General features: G+C 36.8%; 1 protein-coding gene and 1 long non-coding RNA gene across 4 annotated transcripts; one reads left to right on the forward strand and one right to left on the reverse strand.

Annotated features, from left to right (window-relative positions):
* Positions 1-1,400: 1,400 nt before the first annotated feature.
* LOC105041500 (ABC transporter C family member 10) lies at positions 1,401-18,924 on the reverse strand. The gene is made up of 13 exons (XM_073254512.1): positions 18,761-18,924; positions 17,934-18,014; positions 15,810-17,845; positions 14,879-15,199; positions 14,717-14,803; positions 13,548-14,144; positions 13,282-13,446; positions 12,893-13,187; positions 4,807-5,021; positions 4,387-4,692; positions 3,669-3,732; positions 3,323-3,562; positions 1,401-2,242 (listed from the first exon to the last, which is right to left on the reverse strand). The coding sequence occupies exons 2-13, from the start codon at positions 17,953-17,955 to the stop codon at positions 2,124-2,126; spliced, it is 4,467 nt and encodes a 1,488-aa protein (XP_073110613.1). The 5' UTR covers positions 17,956-18,014; positions 18,761-18,924; the 3' UTR covers positions 1,401-2,123.
* On the forward strand, positions 5,255-12,496 carry LOC109505673 (uncharacterized). 3 transcript variants are annotated; one of them, XR_012140104.1, is made up of 4 exons: positions 5,255-5,598; positions 6,007-6,060; positions 10,251-10,304; positions 11,389-12,496. It is a non-coding gene; the product is annotated as an uncharacterized lncRNA (long non-coding RNA). The 3 variants fall into 3 exon arrangements; XR_002164293.3 differs by lacking the exon at positions 10,251-10,304 and having other exon boundaries at positions 5,262-5,598; XR_012140105.1 differs by lacking the exons at positions 5,255-5,598; positions 6,007-6,060 and adding an exon at positions 7,138-9,842.
* Positions 18,925-22,695: the final 3,771 nt, after the last annotated feature.

Consider the following 22,695-nt stretch of genomic DNA (forward strand, 5'->3'; position numbering starts at 1 on the left):
TGGGTAGGTGCTTAGGTGCTCCAAGCATTACATACATGTTATTGTGGAGTGTGAATAAGAATTTGAAGTTGTGTTAGCCTGACATTCTTGCTTTGAGTCATATCTACATGTGGCTTATCACACGGTTATTTGATGCTGAAACTATGTTGCAAATCTTTAGATGAAGGTCAGGATTGCAAAAAGGCATTACAGTTAATTGGATGGTATGGGGCTGGTCTGTCATGTTGCAAATAACTACGAGGGATAAACCTTTTATCTTGCATGCTTCCTGGTCGAACTAATCAGACAATCAAAACAAAAAAGTTGTAAGCCGGTAAATCAAAAGGAATATCAGCAAGAACTAGCTGCTTATTTAGTCTTACGAAAGATTATAAAAACAGCAAATGCAGGACTCAGAAAATGATATAAACTGTGAAGAGATCCAATCTAGTGCTCAACATGCTTATATCTTGAAGGGAGATTTGTCACTTGCAGTTATGATTCTCTTTCGAATACTGTTATTACTCTATTAATAAAATATTTTAATAGAAAAAATAAATTGTTCTACTTTTACTCACACGTTCATCATGACTCATGAGAAGCATATTGCCAAACAGATATATATTTTATAATGAAATCATCAAAATATAAGTTGATGGAAAAAACTGCTTCTACAACTGAAAAATATCTATCAAGCATTCCACATAACTTGATTTTGCCTCATACAGCCAGAGAGTTACTATTGGTTTTCACCCTCTGATAGTTTGCCGAAAACAAAAACTGTGGCTGTTCTTTCCCCAAACGTTTACACTATAGCTTATGTATCAATCTAGTTCAAAGACTCTGACCTTTTTCCGGACTATAGCTTGAGTTGTGCCACAACGGAGGCACATCATGATTGCCCTTCGCCTGATGCTGTGGTTGGGAGTGTTAACAAAAACAACCAGGAACACTGTAATTTGACTTTTTGAGCGACAAGAATCATATTTACGGAATTTAAGTAGATTTATTGCACAGTTTTCTCGCTCCGAGACGGCATAAGTGGTGCCGATTTATCCGCAAAAGAAAGAAAAAGACAAAATAGATGGGGTGGTGATGCTTAAAACAGTAGTGCTAAGACAAATTGGCTGTAAGAATGCCCAATCTATAAGAGATTTACGGCACTCTTGCGGCTTGGGTTCCCAATCTTTAGCGTGTTCTTCATATCAATCCCCAGAATTCTTTATTTGTATATTAGTCTTGAGAACCTTCTTAATTTGCATACTGATACATTGTTTTTAAAAAAAATTATATATTAGCACTTTAAGTTGTATATTAGTTTTCAATTGTTATTTAGGTATTGAACTAAAATAATTAAAAGAAGATTGTCTTGTTATGCATGTATCATGGGTCATGAGATAATACAATAATAGACATGGAGATTTGCTTATGGCAAAACCAAAGGAAAGATGTCCTTGACCGAACATCAATACTAATACAGGATATAAAAGATGAGTTTTGGGGACTCAGGGCACCAATCCCAGTTTACAAGACAAATTTTTGATTTTTAACACAGAAATATTCTTTCCAAGAGAGAGATTCTATATGTCGGATGTCTCCGAAGAGACATGCAAAGAAATATTCATGACACAGTTAACCGTGATATGGAACGACAAGCACCCACAGAATATGCTGTCATTGAAGCCGAAAACTCTGCTGAGTATCTCCTTTTTGCTAGGTGTTTAATTTGGAAGCTTCAGCAATTGACCCACAATTTCTTTTTCCCCAACTTGGACGAGGAATCCTTATCCACAATGTGAAAAAATAGACATCATCCTCTCACCTTGCAATTTTTCTTGTGAGCAAAATCGCAGCCCCTCTACCTGTCTAGATGTACAATTCGTCAGCAGTTCATGAGAACATCAGAGCAATGCGACAGCAATACAAGATAAGTTCTTCACAAGTGAATGCACACTATTTTCCTTTTACGGTCTCAAATCTGCCTTGTGATCAATTGAACAAGCTTTACATGCCTTCAAACCGGCAGACCAGATGCAGCCTTATTTGTTATGCAGAACGGAACCTCGTACGCCGTCGTTGCCTCTTTGTATGTGACCGAAATATTCGAAACAGAAAGTCTGGAAAAACAAAACAATAAACATATCTCAAAGTGAATTAGACGACTGGACATCAGCATGTGACCAGTACTCCTTGACGAGCTTCCCGAACAGAGATCCCTCGGTTTTCATCAGTTTCATGGGTTCATCATACTCCACCAGCTTCCCTGAAAATAAAGGAACAGCTCATGGTAAGATGCAAAGGTTTACCTAATCATTTCCATGCCCATGCTAAAGTGACATGTTTGGACATCTGTATAAACCATAAGAAAATAAAACTGAATTAGGCAAAGTGTCGCATCTTATTGTCTTGTTATCTTTGAAATGACAACAAAAAAAATCAAGTAGACAATTCAATAAATCCCAAAGGTTCTTAGAACATAGATATGAAAGTTCTGGATAAGTGAATCCATTCCATGCAAGGTTTGCCGTGTTAGTGCCAGACTCCATACCGATACCATTCTATTACAGTATCAGTATATGGTACGGTATGAGCCAATGAGGCATATTGAATGTCGATATAATATAAGGTGTATCAGGATGGCAAATCTTTGTTCCATGTAAGGATTTAAACTAGTTCTTGAAGAACTTTACCCAATTGGATATACACTGCAAATTTGGAAAATAACCTTTTCCTTCTCTTTCTTCGGACGATGAGAGAGGAAAGTCCTATAATGTAGGAGAAATGGAGGTACGTGGGTCTGTCCGAGATTTTTACTCACAAAACCGATTTCTACTTAGGAATCCTTGCCAGGACTAGCACCACTCAAGACAAGAACCCTAACCTTCTCAAGAGTCAGGGGTTCTGCCCATTGAGCTAATGCTCAGGTTACAATTTGGAAGAAATCATTAAATATTTTTTTAATATTGGCTTGTCAAAATTCAGACTCTAACTGACAAGTTAACCCAAATGTATTGCTGAAATATGCAGAAGCGATTCATACATTCCCTTCTTTTGTGAATGCTATAGCTTTTGGAAGAAACAACATTTTTTTTTTTTAATTAAAAACCTCACGCAGTCTTCTCCTTACTCAAAATAATGCATAGGAACAGTTTGAGACAAAAATTTGATGCGTAAGAAGGTCCTAGATCCAAGATGGAAAAAGGGTTCTTGATTTTGTTATGATAAATTCGGAATCTTTGCACTTAGTGACGCTTATTTTCATTTTTCAACATGCTATTTAAGTTCACATGGGATAAATGCATGTTTTTTCTTGATCAATATAAGATAGATGTGTTCAACTCACCATCACTAATAGCAAGCACCTTTGTGCAGTCCATTACGGTCGGGATCCGATGAGCAACTGTAATGACCGTGCAATCTGCAAATTCTGTTCTGATTGTCTTCTGGATGATCGCATCTGTGGCATTGTCAATAGATGCTGTGGCTTCATCGAGCACTAGTATACAACTTCTCTTCAAAAGTGCACGTCCCAAGCAAAATAACTGCCGTTGCCCCATGCTCCAATTTGATCCGTCTTCAACAACTGATTGTAAGGTTTTCAGAGAAACATAAGGACAATTTTAGTAACACATAAACGAAGGTTGCCAATATAAAAGAAATAAATAATATTACATGCTAGACATCTTTACCTAGTGAATCCAAACCCTGTTCTTTCTCTCGAACTGCTTCCCAAAGCTGACATTTGTCCAGAACCTTCGACATAGTCAAGAAAATGCACCCACTCAGCAATGATTAAATCTTGCAACAATTTTAAAAGTGAAAACTTCGACTAATTAACCAAAAGGAGGCCATTTTTCTGAACATAGAAAACAAGCATCACCCGATCATTTGGCATGGGGTATATGGATATTACTTCACCATCAGTTCCTATAGAAGGGAGCATACTACAAAATATGATATGATTTCAATATTTTGGTGCCACTGCTATCCAATTGTGTGCCAGTATCCTCACAGAATGAGTCCTTAAAAGTAAACTTCTATATGAGATGGTAAAGGCCATGCTCATTGATAAGACCAGATGGCAAAAATGGGTTACAAAGCAAACCAAAACAGATAAAATAGGACCAGTCTGCTTTGATACATTTAAAATGCTTTGATATATTTAAAATGAAACTCTGAGATATTTATCCTATTTATGCTTGCACTTATCTTGTGAACTCCTGCCGTTTGAATAGTTCTTTCCTAAGCACCCAAACCCCACCCACCAAATAAATAAGTGAATAAATAAAAGTAAAATGCAAACAAGTTTTGTTGCCCTCTCATCTAGACACCAAAGTGAACCTCATAAACATCAGAAAATAAACATTATAGTATCAGTAGTCCCACATACTGAAAAAGAACTATCACCTCCCATATCTGTTTGTCTGTATATTGTCCCAAAGGATCCAAATTGTATCTGACAGAACCATGGAAAAGGGTTGGGTCTTGTGGAATGATGCCAAAGCGAGACCTCAGATCATGGAGGCCGATTGTGACAATATCTAGGCCATCTATGACAATTTTTCCTCCTGCTGGTTCAACAAGACGGAATAGTGCACCAATTAGAGTTGTCTTTCCACTTCCAGTCCGGCCAACAATCCCAATCTTGTGCCCTCCTTCAAACGTACAACTTATTCCATGAAGTACAAGGGGAGCGTCTGGCCTGTATCTGATCTGCTCAATGCAAATTCATCAGCATTATAATTCCTATAGAATCAAAAGAACACTCCAACGTGTGAAAGATGAGATAAAAATTTAGAGATCGAGAGTATCCTCTATAATGTTTACCTTCAAATCTTGCAGTTCTACTCGACCAACAGCTGGCCAATCAGGTGCTGGCCGGTTGCTCTCAACAACTTCTGGGGCCTCACTGGGCACATGCATGTATTGATTTAGCCTTTCAACAGAGATTATCTGATTTGCAAGAGTGCACTGATTTTGGATCGAGAAAACGAAAGCCCCGTTCAATGAAAGACCATAGGAGAGTGCCATTCCAATAAAACCTGCATTAAAAGTGCGTACCAATCCGGTTCATGTTTTTGCTTTAGTAAAATTCTTTGTGCATTGCAGTGGTGCATGCAGAATCACGCGCACCGTCTGTAGTGTTTGATTTCTGCATGGAGCCGATAAGTCGCTGATCACCGCGGACGGTGCACAGTTCTGCACCACCCGCGGTGCACAAAGAATCCCTCTTTTGCTTTAAAATTATATATAATTAAAATACATATCTACCAGACCTTTTGTGAGGGCCCGGCCCAAAGTGGGGGACCCGTGGGTTACTGCGGGGCTTCCGTTTACCCCCCAACGGAAGGAATAAAAAGAGAAAAAGAAAGAGAGGGGGGAAGCATCCAGAACCCCCTCCCTTTCTCTCGCGCGCTCTCTCCCCTTCTCCCGCTCTCTTCCGCACTCTCTCTCTCTCCCGCTCTCTCTCTTTCCCCCCTCTTTCTGGGTGTGTGTGTTGTGTGTGTGCTGTGAGTGGGGACGGAGAAAAGAAAACAGAGGAGGAGGAGGAGGAGGAGAAGAAGAAGAATAAAAAGGAAAAAAAAAGCTGACCTGAGGTTCTCTCTCTCTCCCATCATTGTGAGTAAACCCTCAACCCCTCTCAGTATTTAATCTGATTTCAATTTGAAATTAATTAGCATATGGTTAGGGGAAATGTTGCATGAATGTTAAGGATAGAATATTACTGATTTTGGGGCAGATCGAATTTACCTATCATAATCCGGGATTTTTAATCCTTTATTGGTTAAGTATTTCAATCTGAGAATTTAACCGAAGGTTGTCAATTGATTGCTCAACCAATTTGTAAACTTTGGGAATTTTTGGATGTTAAATGATAGGATAAATAAATCCAGGAATGGGGCTCTTGTGCAAGGTAGAATAGTAAAACAGAAATTTAGGTTTTAAAATTTTTATGGAGTTTTATAGGTTATTTCAAGGGAATAATGTGACACTGATTTTAAATTATATATGTGTTTGGATTATTAGGTTCCAAGGAGTATCGGTGAAGTTTTAGGTAACCTGATAGAAGATCACTGCAAGGTAAGCAATCTTTACTTAATCAAGCAAACACATAAAAGGATAATTACATATTTAATTTAATTGCTGCCAAATGATTTTGAAATCATGCCATTTGTTGTTATATTGGTCTTATTGAGCCGAGTATGATCATATAATTATGAATATTTTAAGTATCAAGTGTTCATAGCATTTTCCTAGATTGATAATTATGGATTTATTTGAATGAATTCTAATTGATAAATTCTGGGAAAATTTGTATGAATTTTTGGATTTCATATGAACAGTTGTGAATATATTGATTTGATAATTATATTGCATGTGAATTATTGAAAGTTTGACGATTAGTCATTTTTATGAATTTTATATACTGATTTGGAATTGTATATACGTTGCAACTTATATATGTTAAAGTAAAGATTGTTTGAGTTTGTGTATATATACTAAACTCTCAGTCTACTTACGTTCTGGATCCTGCCACTCGGGAGTTGTACGTTGGCAACTGATATGGATTGTTTCGGAACTTGACACTCTGGACCTACTCCGCAGGGGTTAAATGCGGTACTCTGGACCTACTTTGCAGGGGTTAAATGTGGTATACTGGGCCCTATCACAGGGATTATATGTGGCCGTAGTTGTTTAGACTGATGAGTTATTATAATGCTTTTGAAAAGTATGATTTCATGATATTATCAAAAACTTGAAAGTAATTATTTGTTTTTATGTGGATTATGAAATATCTTAGTTTATATATGAGACTTATTTGATTTACATAGTTATATCTAAAATGGAATTATATGTGGCTGTAGTCACATGGGCCGAGTAATATAACATTTTTGAACGATACGATTTTATGATAACATCAAAATTATCTAATTTTTATGTGAAATTTGGAATACTTTTAATTTATACATGAGTTTTGGTTTGTATGGTTATATTCATCTTGTGGAGCTGTTAGTTTGATCCTAACTATATGTGTAATATGTTGATATTCCAATTCTTATATCAAGGGTCTGTTTGTCTCCAGCAGTTTGATTTCTTGATTATATCTTCGTTACTGAGTTGTGAAGTTCATAAACTTTCACCTGTGGTTTTCAAATTCAGAAATCATTTTTGGAGATCAGATCTTGGCATTTTAGGAGTTATGTATAGAGGCAAGGCCGGTCTGTAAAAGATGTTTATTTTTGGGATAGTTGTATCTAATGATGTGGTATAAAACTTACATGATTACTATAAAGTTAAAGTTAAAATTTTTATACAATAGTTGTTCTGTTATTACCCCTACCTGGACTATATTATTTTGGATATTATATTGAAATTTTGTCAGGTTGGAAGCCTTGCATGCCTATAGGGTCCGCACTCTGTGGATATGCGGTGGCTGCTCACATCTCTGAATTATATTTTGATTTATATTCTGGGTCAGGGGCATGACAGTTAAAGTGGTTTCAGAGTATAGGTTTAATGTATAGGAATTTAAGATTTGGAAGTTAAAGTGGTATCAGAGCATAGGTTTAGTGTATATGAATGCATTAGAATCAAGGTATGCGTTGAGTGTCAATGGGGTAGTTATTAGACAATAAGATGTAAAAACTTGTCTTTATCATTCTAGATATAGTTGTTGATTTTGTATTATGAATATTGGTAGTATAATAGTAATAATTACAGCATTAGATAATTTCTTTATGATCAGAGATTGTCATTATATTGGAGGCGGTCTATCAATTACCATTTAAGTAATTTTGATGATTACAAATTACTGACATTTTGCCTAGTGACGTGAGTCGGGAATGTACATTTTTATAATTAATAATTCTCTCAAAGAATGAATTATATGAGTATTGTTATTTTTGTTATATAGAATGTTAAGATTGATCAAAGAGAAAGAACTTATGTACTACAATCTTGGAGAATAGAGAATTAAATGTTAAAGGTTATAGTAGGATTTAGATATGTGAGAGTATGATTTGGGATTACAATAAAGGGGATAAGATGAATTCAAATATCTATAGTCATCTGAACAAGTGCAACTAAAATATCCAGAATTTGGAATGGATTAGAATAATATAGTAAGTGGTGGATGGTAACCTATTGGTCAGATGAAGATTTTTGGTACATGATTATATGAGGAATAATCTTAGAAAGAAACAATCAATTGTATGGTTATCATTTAGTAGCTTTCATTTTAATAAGAATTATTTCATATAAGCGATTAATTTTATAATATTAATTGCAGATAATGGAGATAATTGATATATCTTCGAAGATAATATAAGCGGAGGTAACAAAGTTGGGATTGTTAGATCCAATATATGGTGCTGAGATAAATGAAGGATAGTTTGTTAAATCCTTTGTTGACATCATGGTTAGTAGAGCAGAGCAACCTTAGGAAGCAATGAGAATTGTGGGTCCTTCTGGTGTGGAACAATTAAAATTTGAAGAACAGGCAGCAACATATGCTTTTAAAACCCTAAAAAATTGATTCTACTTCAAAATATGGGATGTTAACTTTTCAGACAAAGAATATTATAAATATTCGTTTCGAAGGATAAGAGCTAAGTATATCGGTATAAGTGCAGAACTACAGCAGTTGAGGTGGAACTATGAAAGACTAAGAGATATAAATCAAAAGCATATTGATGAATGCTCTGCTCTTCGGCGTCAAGTAAATAGACTGAGACAAGAGCTCCCTCCAGATACTGAATCATCATTTGGAAAAAATTGATAAAAAAAAAAGAGTAGAGAAATGTATGATTTATTATATTTGATATCTCGATTTGAATTTATTCAAATTTTGCTTTTTATTGGAGGATTCAATAGTCATTATATTATTGGCAGTTGATTAAATGTTCTTAAAGAACTCAGAAAGGAATCTAAGATTTGGAATGAACCAGAAATGACATACCAAGCTTAAGTTAAATTTTACTATAAATACAATCCTCTGTATAAGTCATAGTATAAATATGCAGATAGTTATAAAAGAATGAAATCATCTTATAAGGACTTCCTCAAGGAGATATAGATTGAATAACAAGTATCTAAAATTTTGATTACAACTAGTGATACAAACAAAATGATTGAGGATTTAGCGTTAAAGATATGCGGTGAGAAAACTCAAAAGTTGATTAGATTTAATATTATTATTTACTTGAGATTTTGAAAATCAGTAATCAGTGGATCATGAGAGAGGCATGTAGTGAGTAAGAATCAAGCTATTATTTTTGAAAGAAGCTAAGTATATTTGAAAATTTATAAGAACTTTAATGAGCTTAGAGATTAGAGATATTAAGAGTAAGGCTTATCATTAAGATTTTGGCCATAGATTAGTATGTGAGCACTGATGATGAAATTTATCAATAACGTTTATGATTAGTTGTATGGGTGTAGCAATGATGAATTAAGGATGTGATTCAAGTATTAATATGCAAATTTCGAGGATGAAATTTATTTAAAAGGAGAAGAATGTGAGGGCCCGACCCAAAGAGAGGGACCCATGGCTTACTGCGGGGCTTCCATGTGCCCCCCAATGGAAGGAAAAAAAAAAAGAAAAAGAAAGAGAGGGGGGAAGCATCTAGAACCCCCTCCCTTTCTCTCGCGCGCTCTCTCCCCTTCTCCTGTTCTCTTCCGCACTCTCTCTCTCTCTCCCTCTTTCCCCCCTCTTTCTGGGTGTGTGTGTTGTGTATGTGCTGTGAGTGGGGACGGTGAAAAGAAAACAGAAGAAGAAGAAGAAGAAGAAGAAAAAGAAGAAAAAGAAAAAAAAGAAAAAAAAGAGGGGTGCTGACCTGAGGTTCTCTCTCTCTCCCATCATTGTGAGTAAACCCTCAACCCCTCTTAGTATTTAACCTGATTTCAATTTGAAATTAATTAGCATATGGTTTGGGGAAATATTGGATGAATGTTAAGGATAGAATATTACTGATTTTGGGGCAGATTGAATTTACCTATGATAATCCGGGATTTTTAATCCTTTATTGGTTAAGTATTTCAATCTAAAAATTTAACTAAGGGTTGTCAACTGATTGCTCAACCAATTTGTAAAGTTTGAAAATTTTTGGATGTTAAATGATAGGATAAATAAATCCCGGAATGGGGCTATTGTGCAGGGTAGAACAGTAAACCAGAAATTTAAGTTTTAGAACTTTTATGAAGTTTTATAGGTTGTTTCTAGGGAATAATGTGATACTGATTTTAAATTATATATGTGTTTGGATTATTAGGTTCTAAGGAGTATCGGTGAAGTTTTAGATAACCTGATAGAAGATTTCTGCAAGGTAAGCAATCTTTACTTAATCAAGCAAACACATAAAAGGATAATTACATATTTAATTTAATTACTACCAAATGTTTTTGAAATCATGCCATTTGTTGTTATATTGGTCTTATCGAGACAAGTATGATCATAGAATTATGAATGTTTTAAGTATCAAGTATTTATAGCATTTTCCCAAATTGATAATTATAGATTTATTTGAATGAATTCTAATTGATAAATTTTGGGAGAATTTGTATGAATTTTTGGATTTCATGTGAACAATTGTGAATACATTGATTTGACAATTATATTGCATGTGGATTGTTGAAAGTTTGATGATTAGTCATTTTATGAATTTTATATACTGCTTCGTAATTGTATATATGTTGCAACTTATATATGTTAAAGTAAAGATTGTTTGAGTTGAGTTTGTGTATATGTACTGAACTCTCAATCTACCTACGTTCTGGACCCTGCCACACAGGGGTTGTATGTTGGCAACTGACATGGATTGTTCCAAAACTTGGGACTTTGGACCTACTCCGCAGGGGTTAAATGCAGTACTCTGGACCTACTTCACAGAGTTAAATGCGGTATACTGGGTCCTGTTACAGAGATTATATGTGGCCGTAGTTGTTTAGACTGATGAGTTATTGTAATGCTTTTGAAAAGTATGATTTCATGATATTATCGAAAATTTAGAAGCAATTATCTGGTTTTATGTGGATTGTGAAATATCTTAGTTTATATATAAGACTTCTTTGATTTACATAGTTATATCAAAAATGGGATTATATATGACCGTAGTCATATAGACTGATGAGTAATATAACATTTTTGAGCGATACGATTTTATGATAACATCGAAATTATCTGATTTTTATGTGAATTTTGGAATACTTTTAATTTATAGATGAGTTTTGGTTTGCATGGTCATATTCATATTGTGGAGCTGTAAGTTTGATCCTAACTATATGTGTAATATGTTGATATTCCAATTCTTATATCAAAGGTCTATTTGTCTTCAGCAGTTTGATTTTTTGATTATGTCTTGATTACTTACTGAGTCGTGAAGTTCATAAACTTTTACTTGTGATTTTCAGATTCAGAAATCATTTTTGGGGATCAAATCTTGGCGTTTTAGGAGTTATGTATAGAGGCAAGGCTTGTCTGTAAAAAATATTTATTTTTGGGATAGTTGTATCTAATGATGTGGTATAAAACTTGCATGATTATTGTAAAATTAAAGTTAAAATTTTTATACAATAGTTAGTTGGTCTGTTATTACCATTATCTGGACTATATTATTTTGGATATTATATTGAAGTTTTGCTAGGTTGGAAGCCTTGCATGCCTATAGGGTCAGTACTCTGTAGGTATGCGGCGACTGCTCACGCCTCCGAATTATATTTTAATTTATATTTTGGATCAGGGGCATGAGACCATAATTGATTAATGTATATGCTCTCTCTCATACACACACACACACACACAATAATGGTGAAACAATCTACTGTTATCATGAACAATATTCACTTTATTTTTCAGATATCAAACACCAATTTTGTTGTCTTTAGGTTAAAAGATTGATTGGCATTCTAATAATTATGTTATTCTGTTTTTTATATGACAGACTTCTACAGTAATGAAACTTAAATCTCAAATTTTGAGATTGAATATGAAACTCCAAAGAAAAAGAAGTTATTAACAATGTAAATGTCGTTTCTAGAAAGTTAATGATCATGCATTTGTTAAAATTCTGTTTGCCTCTGAGAATCTGTGAAAATTGCTCCATTATTTCCAACATATGACGAGAGATATTTTCTGTTTCATCTTAAATCTTAGGCACAGTGGTAGACTTTCTCTTCTTTTATAGCAAAAACCTAGAGTTGAGGCCAGACCCTAGCATGCTAAATGATTTAATGAATATTTTTTTCGTAATAAGTGTTTTTCTATTCATTAAGACTGGAGAACACTGTAAATGGAGGAGACAACAAAAACACAAAAGGCATGCTGTCGTTCCTGCCTGTGGTGCTATTATCATACTTTAATGGAAGCTAAGTAGGCCAGGCTGCAACTTTCTTGCGTCAGGGTTAGCAGACATGCAAATTCCTCACTGATCATCAAGATTTTCTTCAATCAATGGAGCTCAGCCATACAAATAATGGCAGGTTCAAGGGTTCTCAAGGATCTCCTTTTTTTTTTTTTTTTTTTAAAGATACAGAAAGCTTCCACAGAGGTGGAATATGATGCTGAAATATAACTGGGTGGTTATATGATTCAAGTTGTTGTCCTTGACGAGCATGTTTGTTAAGCATGCAAGGGGGACAAGCTAAATATATGATGGATAATCCTGCCAAAGATGAAGCTCTACGTCTTTGGCAAGTTCTTAGGAAAAAGAAGCAATATTATCTTGATTGTACAGATTTTTTCCCCAAAGTGTACTAAATTCATAATTAATGAAGAATTTATCAGTATAAGAAGGTAATGCTTGCAAATGGCAAGGAAATGCCATGACTGCTGATGCAAAACTGGTTTCTTTTAATGAAAAATGCAGTACTAGTTAGCATGGAGATGGTCTAATATAACCCATTTATGGTAACTCACCGGAGCCAAAAGTTCCTGGAGGAAGCAGAGCCATGACAAGAGCTGATGAAGAAAGAATTGCAGCACTCATAGTTTCTAACCGTTGAATCAACCACTCACTTGACGCAAAATTGTGGAAGAAGGGACTTGCATTTTTGTCAACAAGCATCAAATTTTTAGCAAAGAACCGTTCTTCCTCCCCAAAAGCTCTGATTGTTATTGCTCCTGCTACAGACTCGGCCAGATGATTTGCTACAAGAGATTTTGTGGTGCCATTTATCCGCATCAACTCTTTCGCGGTAGCCATGTAGTAGCTCTATGAGGTGGTTCCAAATATACAACGTGATTCATCATATAAGAGGTCAACATATTCAAATAAATAGATAAAATATTGCAGTAGCAAATATTACCTGCAGCCGGATGGCCAAATAGACCATTGGTATGGCGACAAATAAGACTTGCCATGTAACAACAGCCAGTACCCCGATATTGCCGCATGCAAACATGGTAGCATTGATGCTAAAGATTAAGCTAAATGGAACATCAAGGTCCACGATACTTAAATCTAAAGAAACCTGCATAAGAAAGATCAATAGGGTTGACAAATTAATTACTTTTACAGTAGAGAACTCTCCGTTGGAAAATAAGCAGCCAAATTGAATTTAGAAATTCTTACCCGACTCAGTATCCTTCCTAGAGGAGTGGAGTCAAAAAATGACATTGGTGCACGAAATAGTGAATTAAGTAACTGAGAAAATAATGATCTTGATGACTGGAGACCCAGAACAACTATCAAAATAGATCTTGCTAACAAGAAGATGAGCGTGCTGAACCCAATTGCCAGGTACACTATAATCAATTGCAGCGCGCTAACTCGAGGATTATCAACATTGGCTGCCATCCACGCGTTCTGTGAAATCTGCCCGGCTAGAAATATTAAATGACAAAGAGCCGCTAGCGAGGCATACAAGTAGCCCTTGTTTTGGTTCAGATATTGTTTATAAGGTTTTAGCCCTGTATCACCCATTTCTCTCTCCTCTTTCTTAATCAATTGGTCTGCTCCTGATTGTATTTCTTTCTTCAGATGTTTAGAGCTATTCATACTGCTGATCTCTCTTGTAGATGTCCCACTTCTTCTATGAGAAACAATATTGCCAAACCTTTCCGGACCGACAGTTTCTTTATTTACATTGACAAGGTCCCGGAACTCTTGGCTAGAAGCCAATAGTTCATGATAAGGAGCAGCATGCAAAACTTTCCCCTCGGACATTAACTGCCAGAAACAGTCATTTCAGATGGCATTATTGAGAAAACATTTTGATTACATACAGTTCCTTCAATCACTAAGACATTTATCCTTTTTGAGAAAATACCAAGCCATGCATCTTGGAACAGGATAACAAAAGGTGAAATGATACATTCAGTCATAAGACCATTACCTTGAATCTTTTATGTGCTCAGTCATATATAGATTATGGGAACAAAACAACATTAAATTAAGCAATAAGGCATGTTCCAAAACTTTTATAATTTAAAAAAAAATGCTAGAGTGATGATGAACAAAATGCATGCTTTTCTCTTCTTTCTTTTTCTTTTACGAGTGAAGTTAAGCATTTGGTAAATGCATGCTTTTCTCTTCTTTCTTTTTCTTTTACGAGTGAAGTTAAGCATTTGGTAAATGCATGCTTTCTTAAATAGTTCAAGCAATGAATGGACCTTACGAGGTGTTGAGGATTCAAAGAAAAATCACATGCATGTATATAGTAGGAAATCATGGATTAAGATGGAGACCAGAGTATCTAAAACAAGCACTTAAAAAATGTTGGAGATGATGTATGAACTGACCAAAACAGAATTGAACACGGGAAGGAAATCCACTTGGTGAGTCACTAATAGCACTGTCTTTTTTGATAGAGCTCCCATGACATATTCCTGCATAAAGTCGAAGTAAACTCATAAAGAAATCCAACAGGAAAGAAAAACAATGAGTAAGCACCAAGTCATTACATTGAACAGGCTGGCAGCGGTATGCGCATCAACAGCACTGAAAGGATCATCCAGGAGATATATATCTGCATCTTGATACAGTGCACGGGCCAGTTGAATGCGCTGCTTCTGGCCACCACTGAGATTTACCCCTCTTTCTCCTATTTCAGTAAGATCCCCGAAGGGCAACATCTCAAGGTCTTTTACTAAAGAACACTTTTCAAGTGTTTCCTGGTATCTTTGCTTATCCATAACAGATCCAAATAAAATATTCTCTTGCACAGTTCCTGTTTGAATCCATGCCATCTGAGAAACATAAGCAAGTTTCCCATACACTTGAATCTGCAATTTTCAGAGAAAAATGTTTTAGTCATTCAATAATATATATTCTGTAATTCCACCCCCCGCCCCCCCCCCCCCAAAAAAAAAGGAAAAACCTATTCACAAACAGTGGAAGCTGAGAGACATGAATTGCAGCTAGATGGATAAGAAATGGGAGGAAAGCATGATAGTTTCCAGATGGTAAGAGAATATTTAATTGGTGTGAGGAGGGTCAGATCATGATCTATATTCTATCAGCATTTTAAGCACTAGACCAGTGGTTCTATTCTTCAAGAATGCCACATGAGATTTTTCATTTGCATTAATTTTCAAATGGCCCAGCATCAACTGAGGAATAAAATACTTGTCTTTTATTTTATCATCAAATTAAATTTTTATCAGAGAAGGTCAAAGTAAAATAAGTAACATTAAATATAAAATAAAGACCATGTTTGTCTGTGCACCAATGGACATATACATATGGCAAATTACATTCTATGATCAAAGCTTCAATCTAAGATAAATTTATAGTGAGTTACAAGGAAGAGACTGACAGTTATCTGTGTAAAAACATATTCTGCAGAGGACCAAGATGAAAGAATGCTAATAGTGATTGGTGACAAAAACATACCACGCCCTCAGTCTTTGGAACCTCTCCTAGAATTGCTGCCAAAAGAGTTGATTTTCCTGAGCCAACCTCACCACAAATTGCCACCTTATCCCCAGCTTTAACCTCTAAGTTTATATTCCTCAATGTGGGCTTCAATGTGTTCTCATCCCAAGAAAAGCTGCAGGATTTGATAATTATCGCCTGTTTGATATATGCAGTGTATACCCTTCTAACTTCATCAGCCAGCAGCTCACGTGCATCCAGAAATTTGACAATTCGTGCAAAGGCAACCTTCGCTTGAATGACAACTCCAATTACATCAGGTATTTGCCTCACTGGTTCTTGAACAAGACGCAATGTTGCTACAAAGGTAAAAACATTGCTTGCATAAAGAGGAATGTCAAGAATATAGCATGTTAAAAAACTAGCAGCCGAAACAAGTACAGGGGATGACCAAAAAAGAACGATATTGTATGATTTCCGAAGCTGAAATGCCTTCAACCATTCGCATTCCACTTCCCTCAACCCTTCTATAGCTCTCTTGAAATGTGTTTCCCAAGCATAGAGCTTAAGCACTTTTATACTCACCAGAGCTTCTGACAAAGCCTTCAACCTCGCATCCTGAGCTTCCATAAGCCTTGTCTGAAATTTATGCTGTAGCTTGGCCAGTGGAGCATTGCAGATCACAGTGACTACAATTACAACCAAAGCCGAGATTGTTGCAAGACCAACAGTGTTATAAAGAATTACCAGAGAAATGCAAAGTTGGAGGCTTGTTGTCCAAGTTTGATGAAACCAAAACGGGAACTCCCCTATCCTATAGGCATCTACTGTTACATAGTTCATGATCTCCCCAGAAGAGTGGATCAGTTTTGCCGAATTTGACAACTTCAGTTGCTTCCGATAAATTGCTGCTGATAGCAAAGACCTCACTTGTAATCCTAATCTTCTGGTGCGGAAGTACCACTGCCTTTGTGATAAGGATTCTAGGCATTTTGCAAGAAATAATCCCAGGGCCAACACATATCCTTCGTATTTGAAATCCGCTTCCCCTGATGATAATTTGATGAAGGCATTTAGAAGCACCGGACCAGAAGACAAGGTTAGAACTTTTAGCAATGCAAAAAACCCAGAGACAAAGATTTCCTTTTGATGACAAGAAACTATAGCCCAAAATATGGATGGAGAAGCAGTTTGTTTGCCCTGTTTTTGTCTGTTCAATTGCTCCAAAAACAGAGAGTGACAGCTCCCCGCTTGATCTGCCTCACCAAGCTGAGGTATATCATTCTCGTCTAGTGGCTTCTCGTTACCCTTCTGCATCAAAGGATTCAGCCACCAGAAGGTCATTCTACTGAGAAATCCAGCATTTGCAAAAGGAGTCAAGTTCTCATCTGACTCGATTGCATTATCATTGGACTCTCCATTCAAAGGCATATACAGAGAGCCATCTACAGTCTCACCATCCTCAACATCTCTGGATCCCTTAAAGGCAAAAATCAGCAAAAGAATAGCTCCTGGTAAAGATAAAACATCCAAAAAGACCTTCACAGACAATTTATTTGCTGCCAGGATATCCAAAACAGAAGAAATACAAATAAATCCAACAAACGTTGTCATACTTCCTGACCAAATCTTAAGGAAGGCCTCCCCAAGCAGTACGGTTCCGCTGCTCGCCACCAAACCGGCAACCACCATAACAAAGCCCTGTGATAACACCATTAACCACCAATGCAGAGGGTAAAAGCCCATTCCCTTCCTCAAATTCTCTTCCAGCATCCACAACCCCAGGCCTAGATAAACCAATCCCAAGCAACCATCGAGCAAAGCAGACGACACTTGAAGAGGCGAGGAGAGCTTGAAGAGCGCTCGAAACCGATCAGCTCTCCTTGAAACTTTGCAAACAAAATTGATCAAGAAGGACACAAATATGAGCACATTGACAGAGATGACCAGTATGTGATTCGTGCAAGTAGAAGAGTAGAATACTCCGCTGAACCCACAGGCATCTCCACCTTGATTGGAACAAACATACTTTCCACAGAAAGCCATCCACGTACCTAAAATATCCCAAAAAAAGGAAAAAAGAGCCACAATTTTAATTCGATGACCAAAGCACAAGGGGTAAAACAAAGGTCAGGGCTCTACCTGTGACCGTGAGAGTATCCATTTTATGCAATAGCTGTCTCACTCTTGTCCATTCCTAAAACCAGTCGTGTCTCCATAATTCTAAGGAAAAAAAAAAAAAGTAAATAAATAAATAAATAAATAAATAAACTTCTTTTATGATTTGAAATTCTTAACACAACATCCAAAAAAAAAGAATTTAAAAACATCATAAACTCCCGGTAACTAGCGTGAACTAATGATCTTTAAAAAAAAATAATGGCCTAAAAGAGAGCAAAATCATTGTTCTCAAAAAATAAGAAATAAATTTTTAAAAAACAGCGAGATGCTTCAGACTGTTTTCCAAGAAGGTTGGTGAAACAACTTTCTTGATGATAGAAAGGTTGGTTACTCAATTGAAGTAAACTTGCCGGTCAAGAATCTGAAACTTCGTAAGATATCGCACAACTGAGATTTCTGAGAGGATTAAAAACAACTCAAAAAAACCATAAAAACCAGCACATAACCTGAAGAAGGCATGCAATTAAATCATGACCCCATCACTCCAACAAATTCCCTTTTTTTTTGGTGATCAGCAATTCGTTAATAAAATATCCAAGTCAATCACATGGAACAACTGTTACCAAAAAAGAAAAAAAAAATCACACGGAACAACAATCTTGCACTGCTGTGCTTTATGCTTCAACAAAATTAAAATGCACACTTCCTCTACAGAAATCGAATAAACGAAGTGTCAAGAAGAGATTCTTCGCATCAAGAAAACAAAAACAAGAAAGAAAAATCAAGAAAACTTCTCCATAAACATTATCAGTCGAAAAAACAGAAGAAAGAAAGAAGGACAACCGCACAACGAGATCATAGCCACCAAGCACCAGAGGATTCTGCTTAATAATCTTGAAAGAACATTACAGAGAAGAGACGGATAGAATAGTAAGGACAGACGGAATAGCCGATAAAGGAAAAAGAAAGGGAAGAATAAGGAGGAAAAGCAGTGGCGGAAGCCGAGGTCTTGGGTGAATGTGCGCCCGGAATTTATACGTAGGTCTGCGTTGCCTGTATTCCGTCATCGCTGACGTCCTCCTTCGAGCCAAAAAAATGACTACTCTCTCGTGCCCGCCCGAAGAAAATGACTACTCTCTCGTGCCCGCCCGTCAGTCCGTTTTATACCCACTATAACCGGTCAGGGTATGACCATAGCCTGCCCATTGCGACATACAAGATCATGATCCAAATTTTTGAATGATCTAAAAGTGATCTAAATTTATTATATTTAGTTAGCCTCTCAAATATATATATATATATATATATAATTTGTTTGATATACTACAAAAATTTAAGATCATAAATCATGTAATATCAAAAAAATCCCTGAAATACCTCAAATGAAAAGAAAAAAATGACAGAAAAGAGACGGACCTCTGATTACCGTGATTTGGTTGAACAAACGAAATTTTCGCTTCGAATCACCCTCTCAACAAAATTTTGAGAGTTGGGATTGATGATCGGGATAAAAAAAATTTATGAGAGTTGGGATTGAGGATTGTGTGGGAAAAATTCAATGCAGGAGTTAAATGGTAATTTTAAAATTTTTTCAAAATCACTATTTTACAGTAAAAATTATTAATTAATCTAATTAATTAACATGAATTTATCCTACACTAGGATCTAAATATAATATATAGCATGCATGTATTTAAATTTGAAATTCAAATGCGAACAGTAAACACTTTACTGTAATGTGTTCAGAACACAATCCTTTGTGCGGGTAGTAGATCGCCGCAATCAGATCACCGTCGGAAGAGTCTGATCGTCGTGATGCAGCCACACAGCGTGTCTGGCCTCTGCGGATCGTCCACACGAAGCTCTCGGTCTGATCGACTCCTCACGAGTGCTAGCTCGTTGTAGAGCCCTTTTGACGGCCGATGCTGATCGAACTCCTTCGATCGATGTCTGTCGATTCTTCGGATGCTTCGGATCGTCAACAGATGTGCGAGAGGATGTTGAAGATCTTTCTGAGATTTTGTGGGCTCACGATACTCGTAGCTCACTTTCTTACTTCCCGAACCCCAGGCTAAAACTCTAGGGAACTCACCGAAAATCTTGCACCCACTTTTCTTTCTTTTCTTTCTTTTTCTCTTGGAAGGATATGGACTTCCTTCTCATGCACAAGACTTCTCATACCCCAGAATTTTTCTTCAAAAATCTTCTTCTTGCATGCCCCACTCTTCTCCTCCTTTTATAACAACGTCAAACGTCTTATTCAAAAGAAAGGATAAAGATGAGTAATTATACATTTGAATTCAAATCAAATTTTGAATTCAAATGGACACCAACTCATCCCTTATCCACTAAAGGCGTGAGGCGTGGCTTAAATTGTGTATGGAGTGATTTCATGAGAAATCTTTTCTCATGTAATAAATAGGGTGTAAAAAAAGGGATAAGGTGCAAAGATTGATTGCCCATTCAAATTCAAACTTTATTTTGAATTTGAATGGCCAACCAATCATCCTTATCCATTCATTTGGCACATTAAAATAGGGCGTGGAGAGAGCTTGGCGTGAGGAAAAAATTCATGAGAAGTTCCTTCTCATGAATTCAAATGGGTGCAATGGAAGTGAGGTGGTGCATGGAGATTGGATCAAGATGGTTTAATTATTTAAACCAACCTAATTGAACCAAATAAGTTAGGTCCAATTACACTAATTTAAACTCAATTTAATTAGGCTTAATTAGGCTCAATAAAATTTTAATCAAATCAGGAATTGACTAAGTCCAACCCATGATCAAATCAGGGACCAAACCATCTCGACGATTAGGTCAACTCTTAACCTAATCGGGTCAAACCCAACTGAATCCAATTCAATTGGACTTGATCCAAAAATAATTACTCAATCAAATTGAGTTAATTAGCGATCAATTCACTAATTAAACCTCTCATAAATACTGAGTCCAAATTCGATGGGTAATCAGGCATCAGAATTCATCGATATGTAACCTTGATCGAAAAGTCCCAACCAGTGGGACTCTTGACCCCGGTACCCATAATGTGTAGACTCGTGATCAGAGAATCCTGATTCTTGATCATTGAGTCCCAAACATGTAGGATTCTACATCAGCCATCAGATCAGATAGGAACCTCTAATGTGTGTGACCCCGCAGGTTCGAACCTAAGTCGGTAGCATAGGAACCAATTCCTGTACTAATCGAAGTGACCATCTAGCAATGGTACCCGACGTTCGGATAGGTTGAAGAGTCACAATCGCAACACTCAGAACCTACATGAATATGGTTACTGTATAATTCATCCTTTTGACCCCTGTGTTTAGGACGACTCAGGGTTAAACTGTCAATCCTGATCAGATCATCCGAATCGTGCTCAACTCAAATAGTTCTGTGACTCCTCACAAAGACTACCCTGGTCAAAATTTTGCTAAATTGAAACACGACTGTATACAGCTCCTAAACTGGAGCAGTCAATCCCATCTTGACACACGTACCGACAAGTCAAGTACTTGACTACACCCAGCAGCCTTCCATCACTGAATTAAAAATTCAGGTAGTCCAGTGCCTAAGTGTAGTGAGTTGCTTGCAAGTCACCGTGGCGGTCTCAGGTCGGAGGGATATTTATACCCATATTCCATCGGAGCAAATCTTGACAGCAGAAATAGCTCCAGAGTCGATCATGTTCAGTGCAGATGTACCCTTATATCTCACCTGTATGTCATACCAGTGTCTCCACACTCATTGGTTAAGATGACAACCAACCTATATGGCACACAACGACCTATGCTTGATAAACGTTGTCATCCTTGGTAACAACGTATCATTTGGTCACGAACAGATTTAAGGACTAAACGATAAATCCTCCTTTGTCGAGTCTAAATAGTCCTAAGGACTCACCACAACAAAGGAGTTCATTAGAAGATGAAATATTTTGTGATAAAAAATATTAAAATAATTTTTATTAATTCATAATTCATGTACAAATATAAAAATGAGCACAACCATCAACAGACTGATGATTGGCTTTGGGACACTATTCCCAACAATCTCCCACTTGGCCTAAAGCTAATCGGTGCAGTATCTAATACCCATCTTCGACTTGTAGTTGTCAAACTCCTTCACCGTAATGGCTTTAGTGAATGGGTCAGTCAGGTTCTCCTTTCCGTCGATCTTCTGAAGATCGACGTCACCTCGATCCACAATTTTCTGGATGAGATGGTAGCGGCACAGAATATGCTTCATCCGCTGGTGTGCCTTTGATTCCTTCGCTTGAGCAATGGCTCCAGAGCTATCACAGTAGAGCAGAACTGGACCAACAAGGGAGGGTGCTACTCCGAGCTCGATGATGAATTTTCTCAGCCACACCACTTCTTTGGCAGCATCTGATGCGGCGACATACTCTGCCTCGCAAACTGAATCAGCCACTGTGTGCTGCTTGGAACTTTTCCAGCAGATAGCCCCACCATTAAGGGTAAAAATAAATTCTGACATATTTTTGCTGTCATCGTGATCAGACTGGAAACTAGAGTCTGTAAACCCTATAAGTCTCAAGTTTGATTCACCATAAACAAGCCACTGGTCCTTAGTATTTCTTAAATACTTCAGGATGGTTTTAACAACCTTCCAGTGATTCTATCCTGGATCAGATTGGTATCTACTCACTACCCCTAGTGAGTATGCCACATCTGATCGTGTACATGTCATGGCATACATGATAGATCCCACTGTCGAACCATATGGAATCCTACCCATACGCTCTCTCTTTTGAGGTGTTGTCGGA

This window comes from Elaeis guineensis, chromosome 3 (genome assembly GCF_000442705.2).
Source record: "Elaeis guineensis isolate ETL-2024a chromosome 3, EG11, whole genome shotgun sequence".
In the NCBI taxonomy this organism is placed as follows: domain Eukaryota; kingdom Viridiplantae; phylum Streptophyta; class Magnoliopsida; order Arecales; family Arecaceae; genus Elaeis; species Elaeis guineensis.

Bases quoted from the DNA above. Each gene is read 5' to 3' on its own strand.
- LOC105041500 (XM_073254512.1), bottom strand. From the start codon at position 17,955: ATGGATACTCTCACGGTCACAG. The intron at 13,447-13,547 runs GTAAGAATTTCT...TTTCTTATGCAG, and splicing joins TAGGAAGGATACTGAGTCGG to GTTTCTTTAGATTTAAGTAT. The intron at 4,693-4,806 runs GTAAACATTATA...TGCATTGAGCAG, and splicing joins TAGAACTGCAAGATTTGAAG to ATCAGATACAGGCCAGACGC.